The sequence below is a fragment of the Amia ocellicauda genome, chromosome 9, assembly GCF_036373705.1.
Source record: "Amia ocellicauda isolate fAmiCal2 chromosome 9, fAmiCal2.hap1, whole genome shotgun sequence".
Classification (NCBI taxonomy): Eukaryota; Metazoa; Chordata; class Actinopteri; order Amiiformes; family Amiidae; genus Amia; species Amia ocellicauda.
Window position 1 is genome coordinate 10,612,821 of NC_089858.1, and position 27,146 is coordinate 10,639,966.

Below are 27,146 nucleotides of genomic sequence, written 5' to 3' on the forward strand. Positions count from 1 at the left end.
TCTGCCACTCCTCAAACTGGTCACGTTTAGGGTTCAGGGCAGGAGAATCAAGAGCTGTCGAACCTGAGGAATGACCTTCTTCTTCTTGTTGCCGGCTGCATTGGGCCCTGAAAACAGCTTCTCCAGAGCCGCCAGAGCTGCGCTGGCCTTGGCCACCTTCTTATTGGGTCCTGCCCCTCGGAATTTCTGTCCGTCCACCTCCACCTTCACAGAGATGGACAAGAAGGCATTGTAACTGATAGTACTTCCTCTGTTCCAACAGGAAACGCAGACTGACCCCTTAGTCGATGAGCCGTCTGCTCCACTCGCTTAAAGCAGGAGCTCCCCTGCATCACACGGCAGGACTCCCAACGTATTTCAGACACCGTACTCCACAAAAAGGCATATAAACACACAAGTGAAAATAAAACACTTTTATGGTGACTGCATACAAATATTCTACAGTGTCGAAACAATGAAGCTCCTACATTTATTGAGTTGGATGCGGTGTAATACCAAGGATGATTAAAAAATATATATATTAAAAAATAATAATAATAATCATCTGGAAACCTGATGAGCCTGCACAGACCACAATATGAAATCCAGTTTAAGTAACTATCAAACACCACATTTTAATGCAGAACAAAAAGCCAAGATAGGTTTTTCTACATCATGCATATAAATAAAGAAGAAATGGTTTAATGAAATCTGTCAAGACATATTAAAACGTTGTTAACACACAATAGGTGCACTGGAATATGCTGTAGTTTTTATTAAATATCCAATATGCATTTGGATGTCCTTTTGGGCTAAACACACCTCCATGACAAAGCGCTTGTCGTGGCTGCCCCCGCTTTCTGATATTAGCTCGTACTTCAGCCCTCGCCGTTTCTCGTTCAGCTCCATGACCGGGTTTTTGCCACTGGCAGTAAGAATAGGACCCTGAGTTCGTACCTAAGGAAAAAAGCAGTGCACAATTAAGCATGGCAAACTCTTTTTTTGTTAATTATTGTTATAACGTTTTTGAAATGAAAAATATTCCGTATTCACACTTTACACTTCAACCATATCCCTCCAGCGATAAGTGTTCAAACAGGTTTGCAGACCCATCTTGGTCAGAGAATCATTTTAAAAGTCAGTTAATTTGACAAAGGGTAAGTGGATAAACCTCCAATTTAGAATGCACCGCTTTGATATTAAAATCAAGTGACATACACAGGCTTTTGGTCACAACAGGGTTTTAACAGTCTTCGAGAGAGAAAATGTTTAAGCAAGTGAGAATTGGAAAATCTTGTGTTTGCTATTAGCATTGTGAAGCCCATCCAAGACCTTGAAGCGGAGAATAAATATTTCATGAAAATCAATAATGAATGCTGAGAGATAAAGTAATTCAAATGCTTAACACAACAGCAGCAGAAATGTCTACATGTGACTAAAAGACATCAGTAAAATAGGGTTGAGTAGTTTAATGGTAGCCATTAACTAAGAAAAGTAATGTTAGCTTTATGAGGCTCAAAAAGATAAACTCCTTTGTGAATCCGGCCGTGTAGTTTGACCAGACCAGTTCACCGATTTCTTCCAGATGCAGCAAAGGTCCCCTCATCGATTACCTTTTATGACATCTGAAGTGAAATATAATGTTTTGTGTACATATTGTATTCAAATTTTAACAAAAAAAAATTAAATAAAAATGATTCCGATTTTTCTGACTGGTTAACATGGACCCACTGAACCACTCTTAATTCACGGAAGTATTTATTTTCACTTATTGTGAAAGGGCACAAAAAAAAAAATGGATACCCTAATCAGTTGAAATCCTGTTCAGTGCCAGTTTACTGATAAGAAGAACATGCTTCAAGTGAATTCAAGATAATTTGATCTACCAGTTAACCTCAATAAAACCTTTCATGGAGATAACACAAGACAAATATATAATTGGCAGTTCATATATATGCATTTATATAAACAACTTTTTTTTTTAATAGATCATTTAATAATTTAGATTTCAGTGCTGAGCCATTGTTTTAAAAGCCGCATAAAACCATTAATAGCACCTAAGTCTTTGCAATGTTGTAGGGCTTATTTTCTTTCTAAAGTGCTTAATGCAATCCTAGATTAAAATCAATTTTTGGTCACAGCTTAATCTGTTAAAAGTAAATAACTGCTTTAACTCCATAAATCTTCTGTGGAACTCAGAATGGGACCACTTAATGAGATCTCCAAATTCAGCGCCGTGTTCTTTGTGCTAACAGGCGTGATTAAACTGTGCCGGCCGCATGACTCTCGTCATGATTGAACACACTGCTTGACACTCTACCTCCAGTGTGTTGGAGCTGTCTGTGGTGGAGTTTGCTGTATTATTGCTCGAGTTCGTAGACACCGTCTCGCTCTTCCCCTCGCCATCTGATTTTTCATCCGCACTCATGGAGTCCAGATCTGTGTCAAAACCAGTTGGGTAGCCCATGGCCTGCAAAACCTAGGGGGGAGGGAGAGGTTGATTTAAGCCACCTTGATGAACAACTGGCAAACAAATACATTTTATTTTTTGTCAAGCCTTTTTAACACTGGGGAGCATTTTTTCTGGACTCTAGTTGATCATAAACAGTCCAGGTTTGTTTAATCATCAGGAGAGTCTATAGTTTTGAAAAATAATAAAGACTGAGTTCAATAAGAACATAGGAAAGTTTACAAACGAGAGGAGGCCATTCGACCCATTGTGCCCGTTTGGTGTCCATTAATAACTAAGTGATCCAAGGATCCAATCCAGTCTATTTTTGAATGTTCCCAAATTTTCTGCTTCAGCCACATCGCTGGGGAGTTTGTTCCAGATTGTAACAACTCTCTGTGTGAAATAATAGTCTGCCATTGACCACATATCAAAAGTCCTGCAATCATGAGTCCACATTTTTAACGGACATCTCAACAATAAAGAAACTGGAGTTAAGACCTAAAGAAAATTGCTAATAAGAGGAGTTGAGTATATAGTAGTCTATATACATTTCCATGACATTTAATTATTTAAAATGAAAATAAACTCATGTACTAATCATACATGGCCTGTCTGAAACTCTAGCTCTGGTTTTATATGGCCTAGACTGTAGATCACATTGTCGTCGGGTGAGGCTCTACTTGTCCGAGGAAAAGTCAAAATTGAGAAAGCAGATTATCCCTACCCTGAGCACTCAAGAGACTCTTTGTTAAAAGTGACTTTAGGATTACATGCATTTGGATTTCTGCAGTGTTTGTGCTGAAACAGAAAACCACTCATGTTGTCAGAGCTTCAGAGCTAGCTTTTCTGACCAGTGCTGTAACCCTTTGGTACCTTCACTGCTACGTGGAGTTTGGCTGTTTTCTTTGATGACCCTGAGGCTTCATATATTGTGCCATCCACATCTACAGACATCGTGAAGACAGGTGCGTGAACAGGCCCAGACTGTGACAGGAGCTTGTATTGGAGCCCGGGTCGGATTTGGTTAAGTCTCATGAGAGCGTTCATTGGCTGGTTGCTATCTATTGCTTTGCTGTCCAGAACTGTAGAAAAACAAAAGCAGGAAAGAGAAAACAAAACAATTAAAGAAAAGTTCATGAAGAGTTCAAGAGCTGCCTACTTAACATCGTCTTTTATTTTCTGCAAACAAAAGTAGTTTCATGAAGACATTTTCCAAAACATGACAAATTGGTTCTGCAGCTCTGTTTGACATTTAACTTGCCTTGGAAACTTACAGGGGAAAACAAAAACCAAAAAAACGAGTGATGTTCCATGAACATACTGAAGAAAGTGGCTGCAGATATGGCGTCTTCTGTTTAGCTTCTCACACACACCCGAGGGATAAAATGATTGCGTCTGGATTGTGATCCTGGGAGAGTGAAAAACACATTCCCGGGGAAATCGGTACATGCGAAAGCGCCAGTGTGTGGCATCGCAGTTCACACAGCTCCCGGTAGCGGCTGCACAGTCTCTCTCGTTCTACATTCGCTCACCTTCGCTGAACCTCACAGTCCCCACCGCAGACTAGCTGACAGGACAGCAGACCTGCTTTGTCCTGAAGTAGGAAATCTAACTGCATTGAAACCATTGTCTTTGTCATAGTGTGAGGGAAGAGACATTCTTCACAATGCAGGTTACATTAGTGGTGTGCAATTTTATTTTTCTTAGATTTCTTTCAAACATTTCGTGGGCAGAGCACAGATTTCGTATTACTTGGATGTCATGTGGAATCTGATGAAAGAACATCCATTGTGTGCATTGAAGGGGAAAAAAAATCAATGCTATTGACCTTTTTTAATGGTTATTAGTAACTGGCTGTGCAAATGAATACAGATACACAGCCATATTTTCACACACAGGAATCACATATTGCTTAGATCTGTAATGTTCTCCTATTCTATTTGTGGAGATGCTTTTTATACCATTTGACATTAACACTTCCATTCAACAGCTCTTTTAGGAAAACTGTTACATGAGCAGTTTATTTCTTCACCCTTTATAATAAGGCGGCTAATCTGCAGATTGGAGAAAACAATTGGGTATGGCTTTAATGGGTCAACTTGATTGATAAATAAAACTGAGCCAAAAGGGAAAGCCACCACTTATTGTTAGTGGTCAAGATCCCTTCCATTATCTAGAACTCCTACACAACATGACACAAATTATACTGTTCAAACATATTTGTACTTATGGCATCCAGATAGATTCTTCAGACCTCTACTGTTACTCTTTCATTTCAGATTTAAACTGTAGAATTAAATAGATAAAAGCCCAATGACTTAAATGAAATGTCTTTTTACGACTTCATGTGTCAGCTCGAATTTCTAATTTGGTTCTGGTCGACATTACCCGGTATTGCAAATCCTCCTATGCCCCCCCAACCCTGCCTTTAGCACATAGCTATAACTCAACTGTATTATGTCTGCACTTGTTACCTTATTGTACTTGGATGTGTGCTTATGGTATTTTATACTGATTGTATTACTGCACTTTTATCATGCTTTAAAATGTTTATGTTTAAACGATAAGTCACCCTTGATAAGAGTGTCTGCTAATAATAATAATAATAATAATAATAATAATAATAGATATTAATTACAAATTTAAGAGGCGAGACTTGGCTGGTGTGCGAGACAGTTTCATGACCTGTGCAAAAGAAAGTCAGCTTTGATCCAAAGGAATGAGTGACACCTAATGCCTGAATTGTATTCCTTGGCCTTCATTAACCAGTCCTGTAGATCATAGTGCGCATCTGCTTCCTGGTAATCGTAGCCTGGCTGCAACAACAATAGCGCTAACCCCATTATAAATATGTGATGCTGTGTGGATGCTCAACAGAGGATGTCAGATTCGATCACTCTGTCTGTCTGTTTAAAATGCAAATATCAACTTTTCTGTATGAAAATTTTTCAGGAGAGCAGACAAAAGCAGCTGAGACATCTGTGTTCAGGAGAAATTAGTAGAATTAGGCCCAGGGTTCAGAAACAATGTCAAGCAGTCTGCGGTGCCTTTGAAGCAGAAATGCAGTGCTCGGCTTAAAAGACTGAAGACACCCTGGGATTTGTCTTATTTTTAACAGTTATTTTGTCGTTACGTTCTTCACCTTCTATTACACAATACACTCCATATCAAATCAGAATAAAAAGCCGAGTAGTGAGGGAAAAAATAGAAAATACCTTCAATCTGAAAATAGTACTTAATGCACTTAAAGATATATGTTAAAGCCATAAACAGACAATCCTTTGTGGGTTAATAATAATAATAAACAACAACAACAACAGAATCCTCTGTCTAAATAAGTAACTAATTGCAATTACACACTTGGCATCATTGTCTAATTAAAATGTAACAGTCACCACTATTCAGTGTGTTGTAGATTCTGATTCCTCCTTCTAATGAAACTTGTCTCACCTGCTTATTGAAACGAACTAAACACGTTTGCCTTTTTATAGCTATTACTCTGGGGTGATTTAAATCAAGAGCAGGATGGTCTGGGTCTTTATTAAAGTCTGTGACCCTGAGAATTGGTAATGAATGCGCACTGCTGACAATGATGTGCTGTTAAGAGTTTCATATGTGTCTATACACAGCTCTGGAAAAAATAAGAGACCACTTAACATTGATTTCTGAACTTGGAGTGGTCTCAATTTTTTCCAGAGCTGCATATAGATCTCTCTCTCTATAATTATACAGATACATATCTATAAAGATGCAGCATATTTGTACTCTAAGCTGATAGAATATATAGACATCCTTCAAAATTACACTTGGGTAATTTCTTTGACAGATACATGCAGTGTGACATTATATGTGGGGAAGTAATCCCAGGCTAATAGTCCACACAAATACCATCTATGGTTTCAAAAATGTATTACACGTGCAGCTGACACTGTGACACACTCTAATCTTAGAGAATACAAACACATCGCAAGATTACTGGAACATTGACAGCTGCAATTGTCATAAATTCCAGGAAGCTTTTACAGTAAGCCTGGCTCACTGCTTGCCACCCCAGTGTTCAACAGATTGTAACATCTGTATTATTCACAGGGGCCTGCTACTCTACCAATAGATAATATTTGACCTTAGCTCTTGATTGACAACCTCTCAGCTCAAAGTTCTTAATGCTTGTTAAAACAATCTGCTGTAATCCAAATGTCATATTTGCATGAAATTTAACATGATGGATAATTATTACTCACACACCAGACATAAAAATAAATTACAAGATGTGTATTTATAGTTCCATGTTCCGGAGCCTAACTGAAGCACATCACGCCTCTGCAAAATGCAAAGTCTTGGAAATGCATATCAGGAGTCACAGCTTTAACTACAGGTCATACACTCACCAGTTGTTCTGTAAATCCACTATTTTTTTTTAGTACAACATTCAGACATTAGCTGAGCTGCCTTTCTCCGACAGTGAGCATCTTAATAAAACTGGTGGGAAGAAATAACAGCTTTGGTAAACACTAGCACCGTTCAACGGCCAATACATTGTTGTCAGGCACCAGGCAGAATTAGCACCGAGCTAGCTGAGTGGTGCCATCGCTGTATCTGCGGAGCTGTGGCAAGCCATGACGGCAAGCCAGACAAAGGCATTTTCACAACTGATGACATTTGGCCTTTTGCAAGAAGTCGGAGAGGCAGCCAGTCTTTTGCTCACGGTCTAAACTTCACCCCAGGGTACATGCAGAAAGCTTGTTTCAACTTCTGAGAGGTAGTTACAGAAATACAGTGTTACTAATGTCTGGCTGTATTCTAATAAAACCAAATCTCTTCTGTCCTGGGCGCAATAAAATATATTCCCATAAGTCCTAACACAGGCTGTTTTTCATTATTATTATTTCATCTGTAATCATTCACTAAACCTTTTACAACTTCTTACAGATAGACATGATACAAAACAAAGGGGGTGAAATCATTAGATTCAAATGAATTAAAGTCTGATGCAAATCAATTACCAGGCACGCCTTCCTTTCCATTGGTTTAACTGCAGCTGGTTGAAAGTCTAATTTTAATAAGGACTGAATCAGATGGCAGCCAGAAACAGACTTGAGGTGACACTCAAGCAGGATAGAAACGAAATGGCGATAAATCGAAAAAGCAGAATGAAGCTTAATAAAGAGGATGACTCTTTAATGAATTCACATGTGGTGCTGTTTAAAGACTCTTTGTTTTCCATGTTGAAAAAGGAAATGAAAAGTTCTGGTCTTCCAGTGTTGGCATTTCCTCTGATTATCATTCAGTGAGTGCAGAAGCTCTCCTTGAGCATTAAAAGGTTGACCTGGGATGCCATGAAAGATATCCCTTCATGACAAGTTAAGCAAATAAACAGTCCATGAAATTGAACCACTGATTGATCATCTTACTTTTTCTCAAGTTGCGCTTCATCTTTTTAATTAATTCTTTGTCTTCCAATGACCCGTCTTCATAGGGTCTTTTCAGACTTGTTCCTGGAAGACAGACAGAAATTAGACATTAGGACTTTCAAAATGTATTTGCCCATCCCATTCATTAACCCCACAAAGTATTTTTATAGAAAAAAACAGAAATGAACCTTCTTTGTCTGACCAGGAATATTTCTGCGATGGTTTACTCGAAGGAAGTGGGTCCATCTCTAGTACCTTGTAGATCTGCCCAAAGGCTAATAGCCGCAATGCATGCTGTAAAATGTGTAAAGAAAGCACAGATTTAATAAACAAGTGAAATGTCATGTTTTGGGAGCATCTTAACAAACTACATTTGATTGATGTTTTGAGGCTTCTCTTCTGTAAATGTTCCTAACCTCAACATAATGCACACATTAAAAAATAACTCAACAACCACAGTTAGCAGCAATAGATGCGAGGCCAAGATTCTTTCACTGGAAGGAAATATTAAAATGTAAAATGTTCTAGTTTTCTTTTTTGTTTTTTGTTCAGACTTCTAGAACTTTAGATGCCTTAGAAGACTATGTACTATGTACTTGTCACCATTGATACACATCTTATGCTTGGATAAAACATATTTCATTAGTTTTTCTTAGAAGCAATCTAGAGTGGAAAATATATTTAAAAAGCATAAAAGTAATTTTCTGTAATTCACACACAATTACGGGGTTTATGGTTTCAACAAAACTCAGAGAGATCTCCAGCTCAGTATGCCACTGAAGGTCATACATATGAAACATTCAAATAAAAAATAAACGGAAATCACTAACTCAAATCAGTGTATATGAATGATCTTAATGGTGTGATGTACATTTTTATATAGTTCATGTACATTTCATTGTGTGGTTTACCACTAGCAGTGCCGACATTTCGAACTACCTACAAGAGCCAAAGCCGGTAATTGTAACTGATAGCTCTTTAACAGCTATGATATGATTATCAAAGGCAAACATCGTATAAAACTCAGAAGTTTTATTAATGAACATCAAATCCAACATTTGCATAGCACAAATGGAGTATTTAAATTGAAATATGATCATAAAACATTATTATTATTGCTATAAATAACATCAAAGTACTTCATTTTCTAAATTTGCACACTTGTCAAAACAAATAACTATATAGCCTACAATAAGCAAAAAGCTCAAAAAGAGCATACAATAAGGGAATGAAACAATTGTAAACGTAAATATTGCAAAAATAACTATTACATTTATCAAAACATAATTGTATACTAAAAGTAAACATTTGCAACACTGTGTAAACTTTGTTTTCAACATATAGTGCTTTTATTCACTGTAGCATTGTATTTCAATAAACTATATATATATACACTCACCTAAAGGATTATTAGGAACACCATACTAATACTGTGTTTGACCCCCTTTCGCCTTCAGAACTGCCTTAATTCTACGTGGCATTGATTCAACAAGGTGCTGAAAGCATTCTTTAGAAATGTTGGCCCATATTGATAGGATAGCATCTTGCAGTTGATGGAGATTTGTGGGATGCACATCCAGGGCACGAAGCTCCCGTTCCACCACATCCCAAAGATGCTCTATTGGGTTGAGATCTGGTGACTGTGGGGGCCAGTTTAGTACAGTGAACTCATTGTCATGTTCAAGAAACCAATTTGAAATGATTCGACCTTTGTGACATGGTGCATTATCCTGCTGGAAGTAGCCATCAGAGGATGGATACATGGTGGTCATAAAGGGATGGACATGGTCAGAAACAATGCTCAGGTAGGCCGTGGCATTTAAACGATGCCCAATTGGCACTAAGGGGCCTAAAGTGTGCCAAGAAAACATCCCCCACACCATTACACCACCACCACCACCAATCTGCACAGTGGTAACAAGGCATGATGGATCCCAATTCTGACTCTACCATCTGAATGTCTCAACAGAAATCAAGACTCATCAGACCAGGCAACATTTTTCCAGTCTTCAACTGTCCAATTTTGGTGAGCTTGTGCAAATTGTAGCCTCTTTTTCCTATTTGTAGTGGAGATGAGTGGTACCCGGTGGGGTCTTCTGCTGTTGTAGCCCATCCGCCTCAAGGTTGTACGTGTTGTGGCTTCACAAATGCTTTGCTGCATACCTCGGTTGTAACGAGTGCTTATTTCAGTCAAAGTTGCTCTTCTATCAGCTTGAATCAGTCGGCCCATTCTCCTCTGACCTCTAGCATCAACAAGGCATTTTCGCTCACAGGACTGCCGCATACTGGATGTTTTTCCCTTTTCACACCATTCTTTGTAAACCCTAGAAATGGTTGTGTGTGAAAATCCCAGTAACTGAGCAGATTGTGAAATACTCAGACCGGCCCATCTGGCACCAACAACCATGCCACGCTCAAAATTGCTTAAATCACCTTTCTTTCCCATTCAGACATTCAGTTTGGAGTTCAGGAGATTGTCTTGACCAGGACCACACCCCTAAATGCATTGAAGCAACTGCCATGTGATTGGTTGGTTAGATAATTGCATTAATGAGAAATTGAACAGGTGTTCCTAATAATCCTTTAGGTGAGTGTATATGTATGTATGTATGTAATAAAAGTAATCTGTACTGAGAACAAAATTCCCCCAGTCCACTGGGTTCTGTGTAATCAGTTAAATATTATGTAGTATATGTGAATAGATGTATGTTAATGGCTGCTTTGTCATTAGGACAATGGAAATCTGCACCATCTTTAAATATGTTATATTAATAAAATCAAATTCTGTATTAATTTCACTTCCACCTTGTCTTGCTGGGAGATATTTCAAAGATCTGGTACAAACAGTAATGATAAAACCAACTGTTGAAAGAAAACATTCCCAGGATTTACCAAGTAGATGACAAATTGCTCTGAATATCGACAGGAAAACAATGTGAATGAAAACATAGACGTTTAGCAAGAACACCACTTTTCCATGGAATTGTCCACTTACCTAAATGCATTGAAGCAACTGCCATGTGATTGGTTGGTTAGATAATTGCATTAATGAGAAATTGAACAGGTGTTCCTAATAATCCTTTAGGTGAGTGTATATATATATATATATATATATAGCCTGCATATCTGACAGCTCAGTACTGTCCACACAGGACACATTTCTCCACTTTCCCTGCATGAGCACGTACCACACACTGCATTTTGACAGCCCTTTCCAGGTGAACACTTTTGCTCCAGGAATATATAGCATTGGATTAAATGCTCCTCCACTGATAATGTCCATGAATCATTATTTTGCATGCAATGTGCCTGCATTATTGCACTCTGTACTATGCACAGTAGCAATCACATATTGATCAGTAGAGTAAAACTGAGTAAAAGCACTCGCAACGTTTTCACACCACTGGCACAAACGATCTGTCATTCTCAATATCACTGATGCCCCCTGAATCAGTCATGTTCATATACACGGCGTGTCCAAAACACGCTCTCTTCAATCCCCATTTCGAATCCATGTTTATTTGTGGGGTAATCACTGTATCCACTCAATCTGACTACAGTTGTAATAAAACACAGATAATGCTGTACAATGCGTGTGTTTTTCAAACATATGAAAGACTGTAGACAGGTAGAAATCGCCACTTGAGCGCGAGACTGACTATTGTAAAGGGCAGGCAGGATTATGCATTATATTTGAATTATTATGTATTTAAATGACCGGTCAAAATAACCAAATTTTGCCTATTCTAGGTAAATGTGTTTATAATTTATTTTTTGCACATTTATGCAGCTAAAATGCTGTAGGCATGTTTAATACATATACTTTGGAAAAGTCACAAATGGGTATGTGCAGTGTACTTGTAATAACCAAATCGGTCAAATTGACCAGCTCGGCTCTTCTAGTGTTAAACTTATTGAAGGTTTTCAGGTCCATCAGGACAAAGGTTTTCTGTTTTGATTCAGCGCAACCAAAGGTTAAGAGGGCAAAGGATGTAAGTGCCACTTAAACAGAGAGTGCACAACCCATCACCTGCATTTTCTGATGCAGTGGAAGCGAGGAAGGGGAATTTTAACGGCAGAGCACAGGTGCGCAGTGCAATGTGAAATGTCAAGACAATCAATACTGAACTTTGAGAGAGAAAAAACAAGCCAATAGAAGAGGAAAAATAAAATATTCTGTAGCATTTATTTCTTTTCACTGTGGAAGACAAAAAAAAAAAAAACTGGGTGTATGTTTGTTGGGCCATATTGTCTGCTGGGTGTATGTTTTTTAGGCCCTATTGTATGTTGAGATACAAAACAAACAAAAACAAACTAAAAAACAAACAAACAGGGATTTCCAGTGGCTTTAAAAATAAAAAGCTTAATGCAGAGTACAAAATAATGGGGAAATCCTCTTCACAGAGAGTGCTGCGGTGCTGTGTGTGATGGAAGAAAATGTTACTTAGGAACGAGGGCTCTTATGTCAAGGACAGTCCCATCTGGCCACACCATTTCCCCTGTGACTTATCCTATCCCGTCATATTGGCTGTTGTGCTTTCAGCTGCTAATAACTTAATGGGCGGAACAGAGCGACGCACTAAGTGCAATGCATTCTGCATTATAGCCACCCTACACACAGCACAGGACAGCCTAAATACTAGACATTCGTCACAGCACTTATTGATTGGTATCTATATCTTCATACTTAACACTTCACGTCTAGAGTCGAGTGTTGTTTTGTGGTTTATATGTGCTGGAAAGATGCATTACCTTCTGCTGACATATGAGGAAAATGGCTTTAGTAATAAATATTACAATTACATTTTGTTATGAAACCAACAGGGTTTACAATGATTACCATTAAAGTGTGCAGCAGAATAGAAAACTGGTCAAATAAGTATGGGTAAAGATATGAAGACAATAAGCTGAGATGTTTCATTACCATAGACATATACATACTTGCATATTACTTTGGAAAATAAGTGCCATCTTATATTTTATTAACACTAGTTTATAATGTTAATAAAACTAGTTTAGTGTCCTATTTTTTATGGTAACTGTTAGAGTGGCTCAGAGAAGAATATGGCCACTCATAAATTATTTTGATATTTACCTACAACAAGGGAGAGAATATTAATGGTTCGGACAAATCTGGGATAAAAAATAAAAAATCAGCTACTCAAAAGTTATGGTGGTAATTATACTTCTCCAGGCGATAAACATTTGTTGCAAAGCAACTAACCATATTCAGTCTAAATACATAATGATACAGATCCATACACATCATTACTCATGTTGCAACAAATGAACCAATAAGGAAAATCTTGGGAAACCTGCCAGAGAAACCATTGTTTTATGACTGTAACTGTGGCCGAAACAGTGGACTAAACCAGCATTTGCTTTGGGAAAAGTCCTGTCTTACTAACATCTATTAAGTTATGGAAAGCAAGATCACAGACCATTTTCTTGATTTTTCATGTACATATATTTATTTCATTTTCAAATATGCAATTTCCTTCTGTATAAAAGCTCAGGTGCCCGAGAGGCCAGAAGCCAGCATCAGCTTACAGTTCAGGGACTGAAGTTCTGTGCTGACTGTCTTTAATCCCTTCTTTAAAATTGCAGTCACATATGAGCGCCTGTAAAGGAATCCATCACACATCTTAACACTGAGGACCTGCACCTTTTCATTTCCCAAGCCTTAATTGCAGTGACAGAAGGAAGACGACCAGCCTGCAATCACTTCCTGAGGAATTCTCTCCTTCCCGCTTGTTTCACTAGAGCTTTATTAATGCACGGCATAATTTATTCCAAGCCAGATACCTCGATACCTACAATTTGAATCTGTTTTGTAGGCCAGACATGTTGATGGCATCTTTAAAATGAATCGGTGAGCTGGGGAGTGAACATCCTTTCCCACGACCTTCAGTGTGAGTGTCTCCAAGCATTCAAGATAGAGAATTGGGTGAATATCATGTCGAAGCCCTTAGTGACACCCATGTTCAAATGTTTAATGAATGTCGACCTAATAGAAGACGCATACGAAGGCCCAGAGATAAGACATAGTATTTTAAAGAGTTCTCATGCCGATAACTCCTTTAATCTCAATTGACTAGATTAGATAATCCTCGCCTTTCTGCCACTGCTGTGGGCAGATGGATTAGACCTAATGCTCGGGTTGCCTAAACATACCTGTGCATTGTATGTGATATCTTCTCCCTGCTTGTCTGTCATATTGGATAGGGTATTTGTAGGCTCTTTTTCACAAGGATCGTGTAATCCTGGTCCACCTAAAATAAAATTACACAGTGTTATTCACATAATGATTAGACTCATTATTATTACTTAAACACCATTTATTAAGTATGTTTATTGCTTAGTTGCACAAGCCAACCACAGGGTCAAACTACTTCTTCACAGGAATGACAATACTTAATGGGTCAAAATGTTTGTGAATGTTTGGTTTAACAAGCTCCATAAATCCAGAAAGAGAAAATTCCTTCTGATAGCAGATATTTATTTTGGACTGACTGAAGACCTTTATAGTATTAAAAAAAAAAAAAGATCTCTGGCAAACATGTCAATGGTATGCAATCATTCCACTTGAAGGTTATGTTTACAAGACAGGTCTCACATATCTTATAGGATGTGTCTTTGAGGGTTCCTTGGGTGTTGACAGAAATAGGATTCGTCTCATTAAACTTGACCTTGATTTGTAATTGATATGCACCTCCAGAGAAAACTCTGATCACATAGCTAATTCTGCTCAGTAGCAGCAGTACAAAGAAGGATGGGTTTATTGGGACGGCGTGAAGACTGTCGGAGTGTGGATACCAAGGGAACACTTTCTAGGAGCGCAACCTGGTTTGAATCAGTGTATCCTGTCTAGAAACGGAGGGAACAAAAACCCAGATCTGTCCACAAATATTTCAGCCTACGCAGTGTTATTCAAATATCCCAATAGAGTAGATATCTGATCATTGTGTAATGCACCCAGGAACCTGGAGAGTCTTAAATCTGATTACATGAGCTATCTTGCAATGTTGGAAAAAAAAAAAAAAAAAAATAGAAATCCTACCTAAATACCCACTACACTGTTTGGGACAGAGACAAATAACAAAGCTCAACTAATTTGGACAGGCTATACATAATAATATGCATTATGTTAATGCCAGCAGTTTTTCTAACCGATCTGTAATTCTCAGTTCATGTTTCAACTCACTACTCCAACCCACTTCTCTACCGAGACAATTTACTGTTGAGGACAGACACCATCTCAATATGCAGACGAAGTCTGGGGCATACTGAATTCAAGAATATTAAATGGGATGATTAAACAGGTTTGGTCCGTTTTTTGGTCAGAACATCTTCTCTAACCATAGCAGGCTTCGGCTCTCGCCCCTGACCCCTCGATCTCAATTCCACACTTCCACAGGGGGTTCCATTTCAGACAGCCAGAAAACCGGTTTAATTTGTGGGGGTGTTGACACTTCAAGCTTTCCCACAGCCCACACCTCTGGCAACCCATTCTCAACGTGTCATCACCTTCTTCTATCGAGAAACCCTTAGTAGCTCAAGACAGAAGCTCTGCATTGAGCTATTGGCTGCTGCGAATGCTAAACAAGACTACACCAGCCAAGATTTCCTCTCCTGGTGCCTAAAAAACTGCAATGCCAGAGCATGTGCAGCCAAGATAGGCAAAAAGCTGGGAAACCTCAGAGAGGAAAACATTTTGTGTTTGACCAGCTGTCCAATTGGATGAGAAAATTATGATTATTTTTTTCTCTGTGGCTACACAAATGCTGTGTAAATATTCACCCCCATGAAAGACGATGCCATTGAATTGCAGCTCGTGGCAAAGGAGGTCAGGCAATGCTATGTTGAATAGGCAGCTTTACATCAGACAAACCCACCCCCCCTTACGGACCTGGGCAGAACATTGCTGCCCAATTCCCTCCGCACACAAAGGTCAGCACATGTTACCTGGGAGCAGGATTCCAGAGGCCAAGCACTCCATCACCCGACGAAGAGCTTCCCCAGCTCCGAGAGGCCGGTTACATGTGGCTATGGCCTTCTCACAGATAAGCTCAAGAGGCTGGTGAAGGAACAGTCGAGACCAGGGAGAACAGATTAGAATGTCTCTGCATCTCAATTAAGACAACAATGTTTCACAATGGTTTTAATGTAATGCCCTACAAAAGTGGTAGGGCTGGGCGATATGGCCAAAATACAGTATCACAGTATTTTCACATTTTTGACGGTATGACGTTATTTTTTAATGGTCATTTTAAACTGTTTGTAAAGGAAAATAGCACACAACTGACACTGAATTATGTTTCCCTGTTCTGTGTCAGTTGTCTTGAAACCAAATCATGTCCACACTATCAACGACGCACCTCTCTTCAGGACAAATTCACTGGGGTCACTTTGCGGTGAAGTTTCACCCACACTACTCTCCTCCATCTCGTCTTCATTCATTGTGCATTCATCACATTTGTATGTTTATGTCAACACGCAATACACATGGAATTTATTTTCGATATTTGGCTGAGGCAGCACTCATTCCAGAACAAGGGTGGCGCTGAGAAGCACAGTTCTGAACAGAGACTCAGAGATGCGCGTTCTTGGAGTGTTTGTGTGATGCCAATAAGCCCCAGCCACAGAAATCTGCACAGAATCACACAGCCCAGCGCAGCTCTGAGAAGCTGCTGCGGGACGTGAGCTGTGGCTGCGAAACAAACGATTATGCAGAAATCAAGAGGGACGTGTTAAGCTGAATCAAAACTACTGCTGCCCCCTTGTTAGCGGAGGCGATGGTCAACTTTCATTACACAATAAAGCTGTGAACAGCATTGCTAAAACCATAGATATAGATTTCTAGATCGACACTTTAGCATTGTCAATGCTTCATTAAATAATTACATCCAGTATTTTTAAAAATATAATGTAAATCTATGATGCACAATAATTAAGTTGTTACTTAAATGATTGGCAATTCTATATTTTTTTAATAAAAACTAAAATATAAAAATAATAACAAATTAAGTAATCTAATTAAATCAATTTCTGCAGGGTTTGTGAAGCAAGGTGGTCGCATTCTTGTAGCGCAGATGTGCACAGTTCTTCAGGATCCAACTGATCCCATTGGTGCAGCCGTGCAGATCTGCGCAGATTTGCGGAAATTTGTGTTACATGAACACTATCGACGTTCATTGATCAGATGTGTCTCATGTCAGACAGCGCAGTCTCAAGCAGCCGGTGCAGCAAGTTGTGGGATACGCGAACACTATCAAGTTTATTGGTAGCTGTATGCTATGACTGAATGACATGGTAATTAGTAAATTATTCAATTTAGCATAGAAAACTTTGCAATACCGATATGAAGGTATAGTAAAAGTCTAAACCGGTCCATAAATGAATACTGGTATATAGTTTTTTACGGTATACCGCCCAGCCCTAACAAATGGCTTATAACCTGGACTCAAAGAGACCCCTTCCCAGTGGGTGAAGAAACCCTTCAACTCCCTACTCAAACACAAAGGCTGATCTTATTATACATTAACATTAAAAATCACAGCACAGGACCGATATTGGCATTTGTGTTTTGTTGTAGGTAATGCACATTTAAAACATGACAGCACAGTTCGTAGATGGCAAAGTAAAGTGCGGTCTTAAACTAAACCTCTCAATTTGAAATAATCACTCGTCTTTATCTGAACTTAAGAAAACACCTTTCCCAATAAAGAGTTTCAATGTATATCTTAAGGTTTGTTTACAGATTTAAGAGTGGTATAAATCTGCATGATAGAACACCTCGACAGAGTGCGTCCAAAACAGGGTAATACCACTGCATTATTATTTATTTATTTTTAAATATTATTCAATATTATTTCCTAGCTTTTAACTAAAGTGATAGTTAAACCTAATATGGTGCAATGGCATGTATTCATTTTTATGTAATATTTTATCCCTTAATCATCTTGCATGTAACCCCCACTCCCCTTCCCCGCAATAACACACAACCAGACAAAATGTGTCTTGTCTCGTTAACAAAACAGGAAATGTCAACTGTAGGTTCCAATGGTTAAAACTTACCCATCCTTTTAATGGCTCCCAAGCGGGCACTCTGTTGCACAAATCACGGAGAATACGGAGAACTATTACGCACGATTTTAATCCATTAACTCTGGCCTAAAAAGAACAAAAACGATGGCAAAAGTGTGCTGAAATCAGGTGTGAATTTTTGAAAACAAAAGACTTTCTGACTCATTAAATATAGTTTAAATGTGCTGAATGGCCGATTCATGCAAAACAATAGTTGAGGGAGGGGGGAAAATAAAATAAATAAGAAGCACATAAGCTTATTTAGGAAAGCAGGTCTAAAGTAAAAGCCAAATAAAAATAAAAAGAACAATTGCTTTTGTAGCCTTATGATAACTATTCTTTTCTCTTTTTTAACTGTTGTTTCAAACTCTAAATACACAAAGTACAACAAAAGAAGAATAGAGTTGAAGTTAAAGGTGTTGGAGTGAAACAAAGCCATCATTGAAAATGTCATAAGGCTACAATAACAATAAGGTAAGAACAAATAGCCAACCTGAAACCATTTGGCATGTCGCAGAGACGCCAAGGCGTTTAGGCATTTCTGCCTGTCCAGTAAGTCCGGTGGATCTTTCATCGCAACATTTTCTACTGGTAAAAAGAACGGGATAAAAAAAAGACAGATACAATTTGACCAAGGGGTTTCTGTCACAGTAAAGGGAGAGTGGCAGCAGTCTGATGGGCAAATTAGACTCCCAGGAATTTGTTATTTAATTTTTGGTTGAGTTTTTTTTGTTTTGGGGGGTACATTTTTCGTAATGATTTCTCATGTGCACAGTGGTTACTGTTTTAACAGCCATTAAAAAAGTAATGTGAAAGCGAAAAGCGTTCATTCGATATATATGCAAATCAATGACCACAACTACGTCTGAACTGGATAATTGGATGTGTATTTACACTTTGCAGGATGTAAAATAGAAGCATCACGCTTTCCATCTGAGGGGCCAGTGAATAATTTCAAGAGATGGGAGAGACGCAGCTGGCAAACTGTTAAATAGGGATTTTGCTCTTGCTGAGAATTGTCTCTAAAACACCCTGCAACAATCAGACATTTCTGAGAACAAATGAATGCACTACATCTATAATGAAAGCAAAAAGACAATTATTGTAACTATTTGCTTTCTCTTTTCTTTGGAGATAACTATACATTCTGAAGCATTTCCTTCAAGTTAGTTAGCAAGTAAATGTGAAATAGCTTTAACACCTCTCCAATAGTAAGATATTTTCAAGTACCGTGGATGAACATAAAATTGATTAAGACTTGTAAACGAAAATAAACTTTCCGTAAACGTTAAAAAATGCTCTGGAAAACCACTACATATTTAAAATCCTTGATGACGCAAGCTGGATATCTACATTGCAAGAGGATTAAGCTAAAACACTTACCAAACTAAATCAAAATTCCTCATTACTGAACCTGGACCAAAAGCGACTCTCATTCAAAAAGAGACCTGGACTTATCTAAGGAAACATGGGAGTGACTGGTCAGATTTACTAAGCTGGAGAATGGTCTACCTTGAAAAGATCCACAAAGTTGACCTGCTTTCTTACAAGCTAATCTTATAATAAAGCAAAGACCAGTTTTGATTATTGCAGGTTAAGTGTTTGGCATGCCCTGAATATTGACTCTCTTTCTTATCCACTAGCCTTGTGCATTGACAGATAAGCAAAGCGGTATGCTGTTATTTTGTGACCTGCTGGTGTAGCAGATATTTATGTTGTTCCTGTTAACCATTTCAAGAGGGGTTCAGCGAGTGTTTCCGCAGGTGAACCACCTTCTGTTCTGATGATCAGATATGGTAAAATCAACCTGTTGTGAAGGAATCATACACCCCTTTGTTTCCCTGGGAGGCCTTTGCATTCAAAAGGAGGCTCAAACAACATAAACATCCGATACAGGATACACCATATTTCAGATATAAGGGAGATTGAGATACACTGTTGCAGATGAGTGGTTACGAGCTTTTGAAACTCTGGGTTAGACAATGGACAAGGTGACAGACTGCAGAACAGTTAGCTGGATTTCCATAAAAACCCAAACTCAGATATTGGATTAAAATCGGAGCGATAATCTTGCAAATTTTAATTAAAGGGTCAGCCAGAATGATGGCGGACACATTTGTTTTGGTGTGTGTTCCCTCTGCCTTTTTCGTGGTTCATGGAAAGGAAGACTGCCAGGATCAGTTACAAGGGAACCATTTGTACACGTCCAAAGAAACCACAATAACTTCTCAGCTAGAGAGCAATTGTGCGTTAGCAGAGAATACATGAATTGTTTTGCAGTCAGTCAGCACTTTGTGCAAGTTTTACAAAGATGGAAGAATAGGAGGACAAAAGGGTCAGGCAGTGAAAAAAGGGTAAACTTGCACCAGATTCCCTTCGAATTGTACCAAAGACTAGGGTGCCTTCATGCTCTGCACCAGTAAAGCCTTGGACATGTCATTTTCACACGATTTAAAGGTAATTGAGGGCATTTTGAAATCTTTAATTAACAATTGGATCTGTCTCCAATAATGCATCGCATCGGTTTCAGTCTACCTCAGCCCAGGAGAGATTTCTAAAACGCCTACGGAATAGTAACTTGAATGCATAAAGCCTTCAAAGCTTGTGAAAGCAATAGGGTGCTCTCAGAATGAGTGTTGGCAATTACTCTAGGGAACATCAGTTGTTTGTTTGTTGCCCATCTAAACTGATCATGTTCCCCCCAAACATACTCCTGAAGGGAGATTTAAACGTGCCTGAGCGAGAATTTGATGCATCCTGTAATTAAAAAAAAAAAAAAAAACTTTACCAATGCTAAATTGTTTGTTGCGTAAAGGATGGTTTGAAAAGCTGCTTTTTGTTCTTTCTTCAGAGCTTTGTATGCAGATGGCAGACAGTCTTCTGAAAGCAGGGCATGAAGGAACAAGACACCACTCATATTTGAGAAATGTACAATGATAAAAAACACCACTTAAAGCTACCTGGTATCATTAGCTTTAGCCTTGATTAGTGACCAAAATAAATAAAACAAAATGAACACCAAGAGTACTACGTGAAATTATGGCATGTCCTCTTGAGCAGGTAAGGCTATAGCAATAGTGTTGATTGTGTTTAGTTTTGCTTCACAATACATTTATGGACATTTCTTACGGATTTCATATGCTGCATTAAAGGAGCAAAGATTCTGCTCTCATACGGCATCCACCAAAATTTCATGAAGTACAGTAAATAAAAGGAAAATAAGTAGCCAAGGGACTTGGAGCATATCTAAGAATGGGAGAACAGCCAGAGGGGGTCCCATCCCGCCCAGGGGAGCTCAGCTGCCTCAGTTCCCATGACAGAGTGGCCAGTTGGTCAAAGGTCTGACATAGTCCAGTAATGCTTGGCAAGCTACCAGGGACAGGCTTTGGAGGCTGAAGCAACAAAATGACTGGTAAGTAAACAAAATTAAGAAAGAAGTATTAGACATTTTTTTCTGACCATTTGTTCTGGCATTTTTTAATTTTTGCGAAAGAAAGAAAAAAAAAAGCTATAGTGAGTTCCAAGCTTGATGTGTGAACACAACTGTGTTTAGGGGATGGGGGGGGGGGGGGGGGAGGTTGGGGGGTTAAGGGTTTGTTAAGCTATGAGGTCAATCAGGGTCACCACTGACATCACAGGAGCTGGTGCATGGAAGACCACAGCAATGCCTCTGACAGTCAGCATCTTCTGTCAGGCTCAACTGGAATTCAGATCCTGTGCAACACTTACACAGTTTTGTTTCAGTGCTTCTTGATACCCCACTTACCTTTCTTGATATGATATTCTAAATATAAATACATAAATAAATATAAGAGCAATTCTGGGGGCAATTCTGTGTCAAAATGCCTTTTTTTCTCTTTCCAAGTGGGACTGTACTATTATTGTCTTGGTTTCCAAGGCACCAGTCTCGCACTTGCTTTACTCACTGAGGCAAGTTTCTCAGCTGGGGAACTCATCCCTCACACACCAGAGAGTGGGAGAGAGAGAGGGACTTTCAGACTGCGTTTTTATGTTCAGCATTAGGTTGCATTTAAATTATCCCAAAGTTGTTTTTGTTTCTTGCACCCCCACCCCGCACTACTCAGGGTCAGAAATCTGAATAACGAGCCGTGAGATTTAGAAAAACACAGACAGCTCCATTTACAGATCAAAGCTCTTCCCTCCCCACTGGAGTATTGCTAACAATATTTTTTTGGATGCACTGTACATGACTTTCCTCCATTCTCTCCTTCTCCTGTTTAAATAGGAAATCCTCACTGGACCATTACACAATCAAAACACATCCAGCAATGTGATTGTGAAGTTATAAAAAGCAAAAATAAAATAAATAAAAAAGCTTGTGCCTCTCAACTTGTCCCTTTCAGTAGGGCCAAGCAGGGCTTGCGTATCAGTGCACATAACTATAGGGCAATGGAGGGCTTTAATGCACGCTGTGTACCTTCATCTTTCTTGTCCAGATCGTCTCTCATTTGAAGGGAGGTGAGTACCACCTTCAGTGTTAACTTAGGTTCCTTAGTATTGCAGACCAAAATCGCAGCTTCTTCTATGCATTTCTCCACTTCATATTTGTCTTCTGTAAGTTTCTAAAAAGTCAAGGATGGCAAAGATTACAATCTACGACCTCGGCATACTGTGCATCAGCCTCTAACAGCTGCTCAACTGGTTTGGCAAGAAATCTAAAGGCATACAGTACTGCATCTTTACGAGTCTGCATAGCTGGTTTTAGCCAATACCAAAAAAAAAAAAAAAAGTTCTGTTTCATGTACGTTTTTCTCATTTCCTAGTGGACTGTTTTTTTTTTTTCCAGTCCATGTGTGAAGGTTGGCAGGTGGTGTAAATACACATCCATCACAAGTATTCTGTAGAATGGCAGAAAAAGTGGTACCTAATTCAAAATACTGCAGGGGGGGACATGGCAGTTGTGATACTTTAATTTTGGAATAGAATTCTTCCCTGTTCATGTGTGAGACTGGCTGTCCAAATGAGGCAAGCGGCAACAGATGTAACAATTAATGTTTCACCTGTTTAAAATCTTAAAAGCAGCTCTTCTTGTTTTCTAGTGCTTCTTGTGACAGGGAAGGTATGAGGCAGTCCTTCATTTGAAAAGTACATTATTTGATTGGCCATCGAACTTGTAGTGCTCATAGTCTTTTTAATTATATTACTGAACATTTACAATTACGCTATTTTTTATTATCGAAGTACAGCCTCTTCCCATGGGGACAGGTGTATTTTCTGAAATACAGCTGAAATTTTTTGTTTTTATCAGTCAGAGGTTATACATAGATATATTAATATTCCATACCAACCAAGAGACTAACAAGATGGTATAATTTGGAAAGCCAGAATCTGCACGGGATGTTTTTACAAAGCCAGAAAAGCTTGGACAAGCCTTTGGATTGATATGCAAGCAGTTCCTCGATGCAGTGCTTTGCAAGATTAGATATTAGGATTGTGACAAAAGGGATATTTTAAGTATCATTACTTCAGATCTGGGCATCTGAAAAGTGCCAAAAGAAGCGTATGCAAAAACCTGTTTCTTTTTCCACCGCTGTGTCCAATTAGGAAGCCTCTTGAGTATCATTTCAGATTCATTATCCAACATCGCTTATTAAGAAAAACACATTTATTTTTTTCTATCTAGAGAACTTGCTGATGTATTTTTTCAGCTTTTTCATTTTTCTAACAGATTGCCATGTGATTCTTTAACTTGCATGTTCGTCTTTTTGTGGGTGAGACTTGATTAATGCAAGGTTAAAAAAAACAATGCTGAAAAAAATATACATCGCCAGGCAATTAATCATTGTGACAACAGCTTTCCTAAATTAACTCACCTGGATCTGTAGAGGAAGGTTGTCGCAGACTGTACATAATAAGGTCTCAGTGGGTTTCTCTCTGCACATGAGTACCAGCGCGAGGTCCATATCTTCCTTTATCAGCAAACCCTTAGCAACCAGCCCAATTCTCATTACACCACACAGGACCCCACAGCTCTGCTCCCTGAATGAGACAAACAACCATTAACACTCGGGCAAAAACTGAGGACACCTTTCACAAACTGCTAAAGAAACCATTCCTCTATAGCCTCATTAAAGAAACTTCTCTCACTGTTTTTGTTTTCAAGACTATATGTTAAGGTTATAAAACAAACTAAATACTTAAATAAGTACAGAGCACTTTCTTTTACCAATACAACTCATTATGACAGCTTCCATGATACATTTCCCAAATAAATGTTGGTGAAGGGATAATCTACATTAAGAGGAGGGCAGAACAGTGAGCTATCCTGTTAAGGAGAGGAAGAAATAACTCACTTTGTGCTGTTTTCTGCACACTCCTCCTTCTTAACATCCTCTGCTTCTTCTGCTGGGTTGTTGGCCTCATCCATCCAGTCCGAGACATGTTTCAATGCACATTCCACAGTGGACACCAGATTCTGGACGGCCTCAAGCTCTTCAGAGGACGGGTAGATTGTGGAGTGCTTTGCCATAACATGGCGATCATCGTTAGCAAAGGATCGAATAGATCTCTGGAAGACAAATAATGTCTGCAATACATCAGAGGGATGTGTTCAATCCTTCAAAACTCTAAACAGAACCATATTCGTGTTGGTAATTGAAGGGGGATGAGTCACAGTCACACTAATGCCTATACATATTAATACATACAATTAATTTATAAATAAGAACATCATTCTTACACTTCCTTGTGCAGTTCAGAGTCTTAGATATCATTTTTCCCTAGTAATCTGTCTGAAACAAGGACACCATCAACCTGCCACATTAGTGCATCAGAATAATTGATAGGGTTAATGACAGAGTTAAATCAAGTGATGTACACGATACTGAGGATTTTATTTAGTCATTTATTTGTTTTAGAAGCTATATGGAAGAATGTGGCGTATTCATAGTATTTATCATTAAATAATATAGCCCATCGCTTGTTTAAATCAATCTCGATGTGTGAAAACTCCCATCAAAGACAACACTTATGCACTCATTTGGGCTTGGTGGAAACAAAGAGGTTTATAATTAATTATTTTTGGCACAGTCATTAAGTCTCCGAGCTAACGAAAATGAATAAGCCACGACTCAATTCAAAATTATATAAATATGTTTTACAAAATAAAACCTAGCTTGTGTAAGTCTTCATATCTAATAATAATATCATGTAATATAATCTTGTAAAATCTCACAAGTACTATTAAGTAGTTTAAGCATTCTCCCTCACTTAATTAAAATGATATGGCAAAGTGCTGAAAATGTACCAGGCGAGAGCAACCTGATTGTGTTTCTGCATAACCTTGCCATTCATCACTTTTTCAGCATCTTGTCCCCGATGCCTTTACAGAAGCAAAAAAGAAAAAAGGAATCTCTGTAAATATGGTCTGCGCTGTAGGTCAAGTTTCTCTCTGGAACTTTCCGTATTCATAGAACATGCTTGTAGAGGCAATCAATCTAAACCCAATGACAAACTGTCCTTTTCCTCCAAAGTGTCCTTGCTCACAGGCTCAGAATCGCACAAAGCCAGTCACAACCCACCGCCGCCTCCTCAGAAGAGATTATTAAAGGACATCTTGACGCCAGCGATCCTATACAGGACCAAACGATCTGGGCACTCCTACCTGCCTCACGGATCAAATACATACATCAATGTGCATCTATGATGAACTTTTCCTTATTTCAAAATAATCAAAATATAAAAGGGAATCCATAGACGACTGGCATTAGTCTGTGCTGCCACCTAAGCATTACAACAACAAAGTCAGCCTATCCTCCATTAAAGACTTTCTGAACTCGAATGCTGCACAAAGCCCCTCCAGCCAATCCTATTCTCTCAAGTGTGGATCATACTATTGACATAGCTGAAGATGATGCTTTAAAAGGCATTTTGAACTTGAGGGTTAAAAAAATTTGCATACGGTTGTACCCTCAGAATATATATATTCCAATGTTATTATTTTTTCCTGAAAAGGGTTAGAGCTGAATAACAATATCTTCCTACATGACTCTCACAGGACTACTTATTGTAAGTGAAAGACAATATTTCAGTAAAATCTCCGGAGACATACAAATCCCAAGTACCTTTACAATAAACCAAGAGACTGGAAATGAGACGAGAGGTGGTGAAGATCCAGCTTGCATCACCAGCATGATTTTATTATATCAAATCTTCATTATTTTTTCTATATACCTAGGACTTCATTTGATAAACATTCCCTTCAGAAATGCTGCATCTGATAAAGCTTTTAAAATAGAATCAAATTCATTTTGAGAAGTAATCTGTTCATCTCCGACAACGGTTTTGTTGTCACACAACCTCACAATAAAGAGGTACAACACATTCCTGGGCTGTGCCACAGTGGGCTTCAAACTCCCTTGACTTTTAATTCAAAGTAGAATGAAAATGTTTAAGCCGTTTCTTACAAAGACCACTGGACGTTTGATTCTGTCTATGTACAATGGGTTTCTTTTCATTGATGCACTACAAACAATGCTTTTCTGTGGTGCAGTGAAAATGTTTAAAAAATGTCAAGCAAAATAAAATAAAAATTAAACACATGACAACACAACAACATAAAATGGGTTCTTAACATTCACCATAAACATGCAGGAAGTTCCCTTTCATTTGAAACAATGCATACATCAAACACACACCACTTTCCCACAGGCAGGTCTGGATTAGCCCTGGGGGTGCTCCTGGATCCAAAGAGTTCAGTTAATGTTACCCAGACATCACTTAGCAACCTAATCCTTTTATTATGATATTTAAAAAGAGGCCAATCTCATCAAACTATACTATATAACAAAACAATTTACCTTTACTTAAACCACTCTAATACTTTACTGTACAGTCAGTAGAGAGCCAGTCAGCCTTTAAAAACCTATTTTCCTTCTGGGAAAAACAATATTATGTTTCAGAGTTTTAACTCTTAAGGTCAGGGAAAGGACTCGGTCAACCACTACAGTGTGTAAAGTTGCATGACTCACTGTTATAAGATTCTCCAAGCAGGCTGTCGTTTGGAGTTATTAATCGAACAAAAAAACACAAAGGTCATGCTCAGGAGCATCTGGAAGAGCATTACAAAGCCAAAGGAGGAGGTTTGCAATTAAATACGCTGCATCATGAAACTCTTGATATCAATTTATGCATCTTATTCAGGGTGTGAAAATGGCAGAGTGACCCTTTGTGGAGATGCTGAAATCTGCGGTCAAACA

The 27,146-nt window shown here is 38.6% G+C and overlaps 1 protein-coding gene across 8 annotated transcripts in view; it reads right to left on the reverse strand.

Moving 5' to 3' along the window:
* strbp (spermatid perinuclear RNA binding protein) overlaps window positions 1-27,146 on the reverse strand; it is a 91,774-nt gene that overhangs the window by 6,318 nt on the left and 58,310 nt on the right. For 5 of the 8 annotated variants that reach the window (XM_066713102.1, XM_066713096.1, XM_066713097.1 and 2 more), the window contains 13 exons: window positions 24,243-24,475; window positions 23,763-23,928; window positions 22,367-22,511; window positions 18,422-18,516; window positions 17,920-18,015; window positions 15,808-15,919; window positions 14,017-14,114; window positions 8,031-8,136; window positions 7,843-7,926; window positions 3,305-3,513; window positions 2,300-2,458; window positions 802-936; window positions 64-204 (listed from right to left, as the gene is read on the reverse strand). In XM_066713102.1, coding sequence (XP_066569199.1) covers window positions 64-204; window positions 802-936; window positions 2,300-2,458; window positions 3,305-3,513; window positions 7,843-7,926; window positions 8,031-8,136; window positions 14,017-14,114; window positions 15,808-15,919; window positions 17,920-18,015; window positions 18,422-18,516; window positions 22,367-22,511; window positions 23,763-23,928; window positions 24,243-24,475 — 1,779 coding nt within the window. The remainder of the gene's footprint in view (window positions 1-63; window positions 205-801; window positions 937-2,299; window positions 2,459-3,304; window positions 3,514-7,842; window positions 7,927-8,030; window positions 8,137-14,016; window positions 14,115-15,807; window positions 15,920-17,919; window positions 18,016-18,421; window positions 18,517-22,366; window positions 22,512-23,762; window positions 23,929-24,242; window positions 24,476-27,146) is intronic. The other 3 variants (XM_066713098.1, XM_066713101.1, XM_066713100.1) reach the window with 2 other exon arrangements.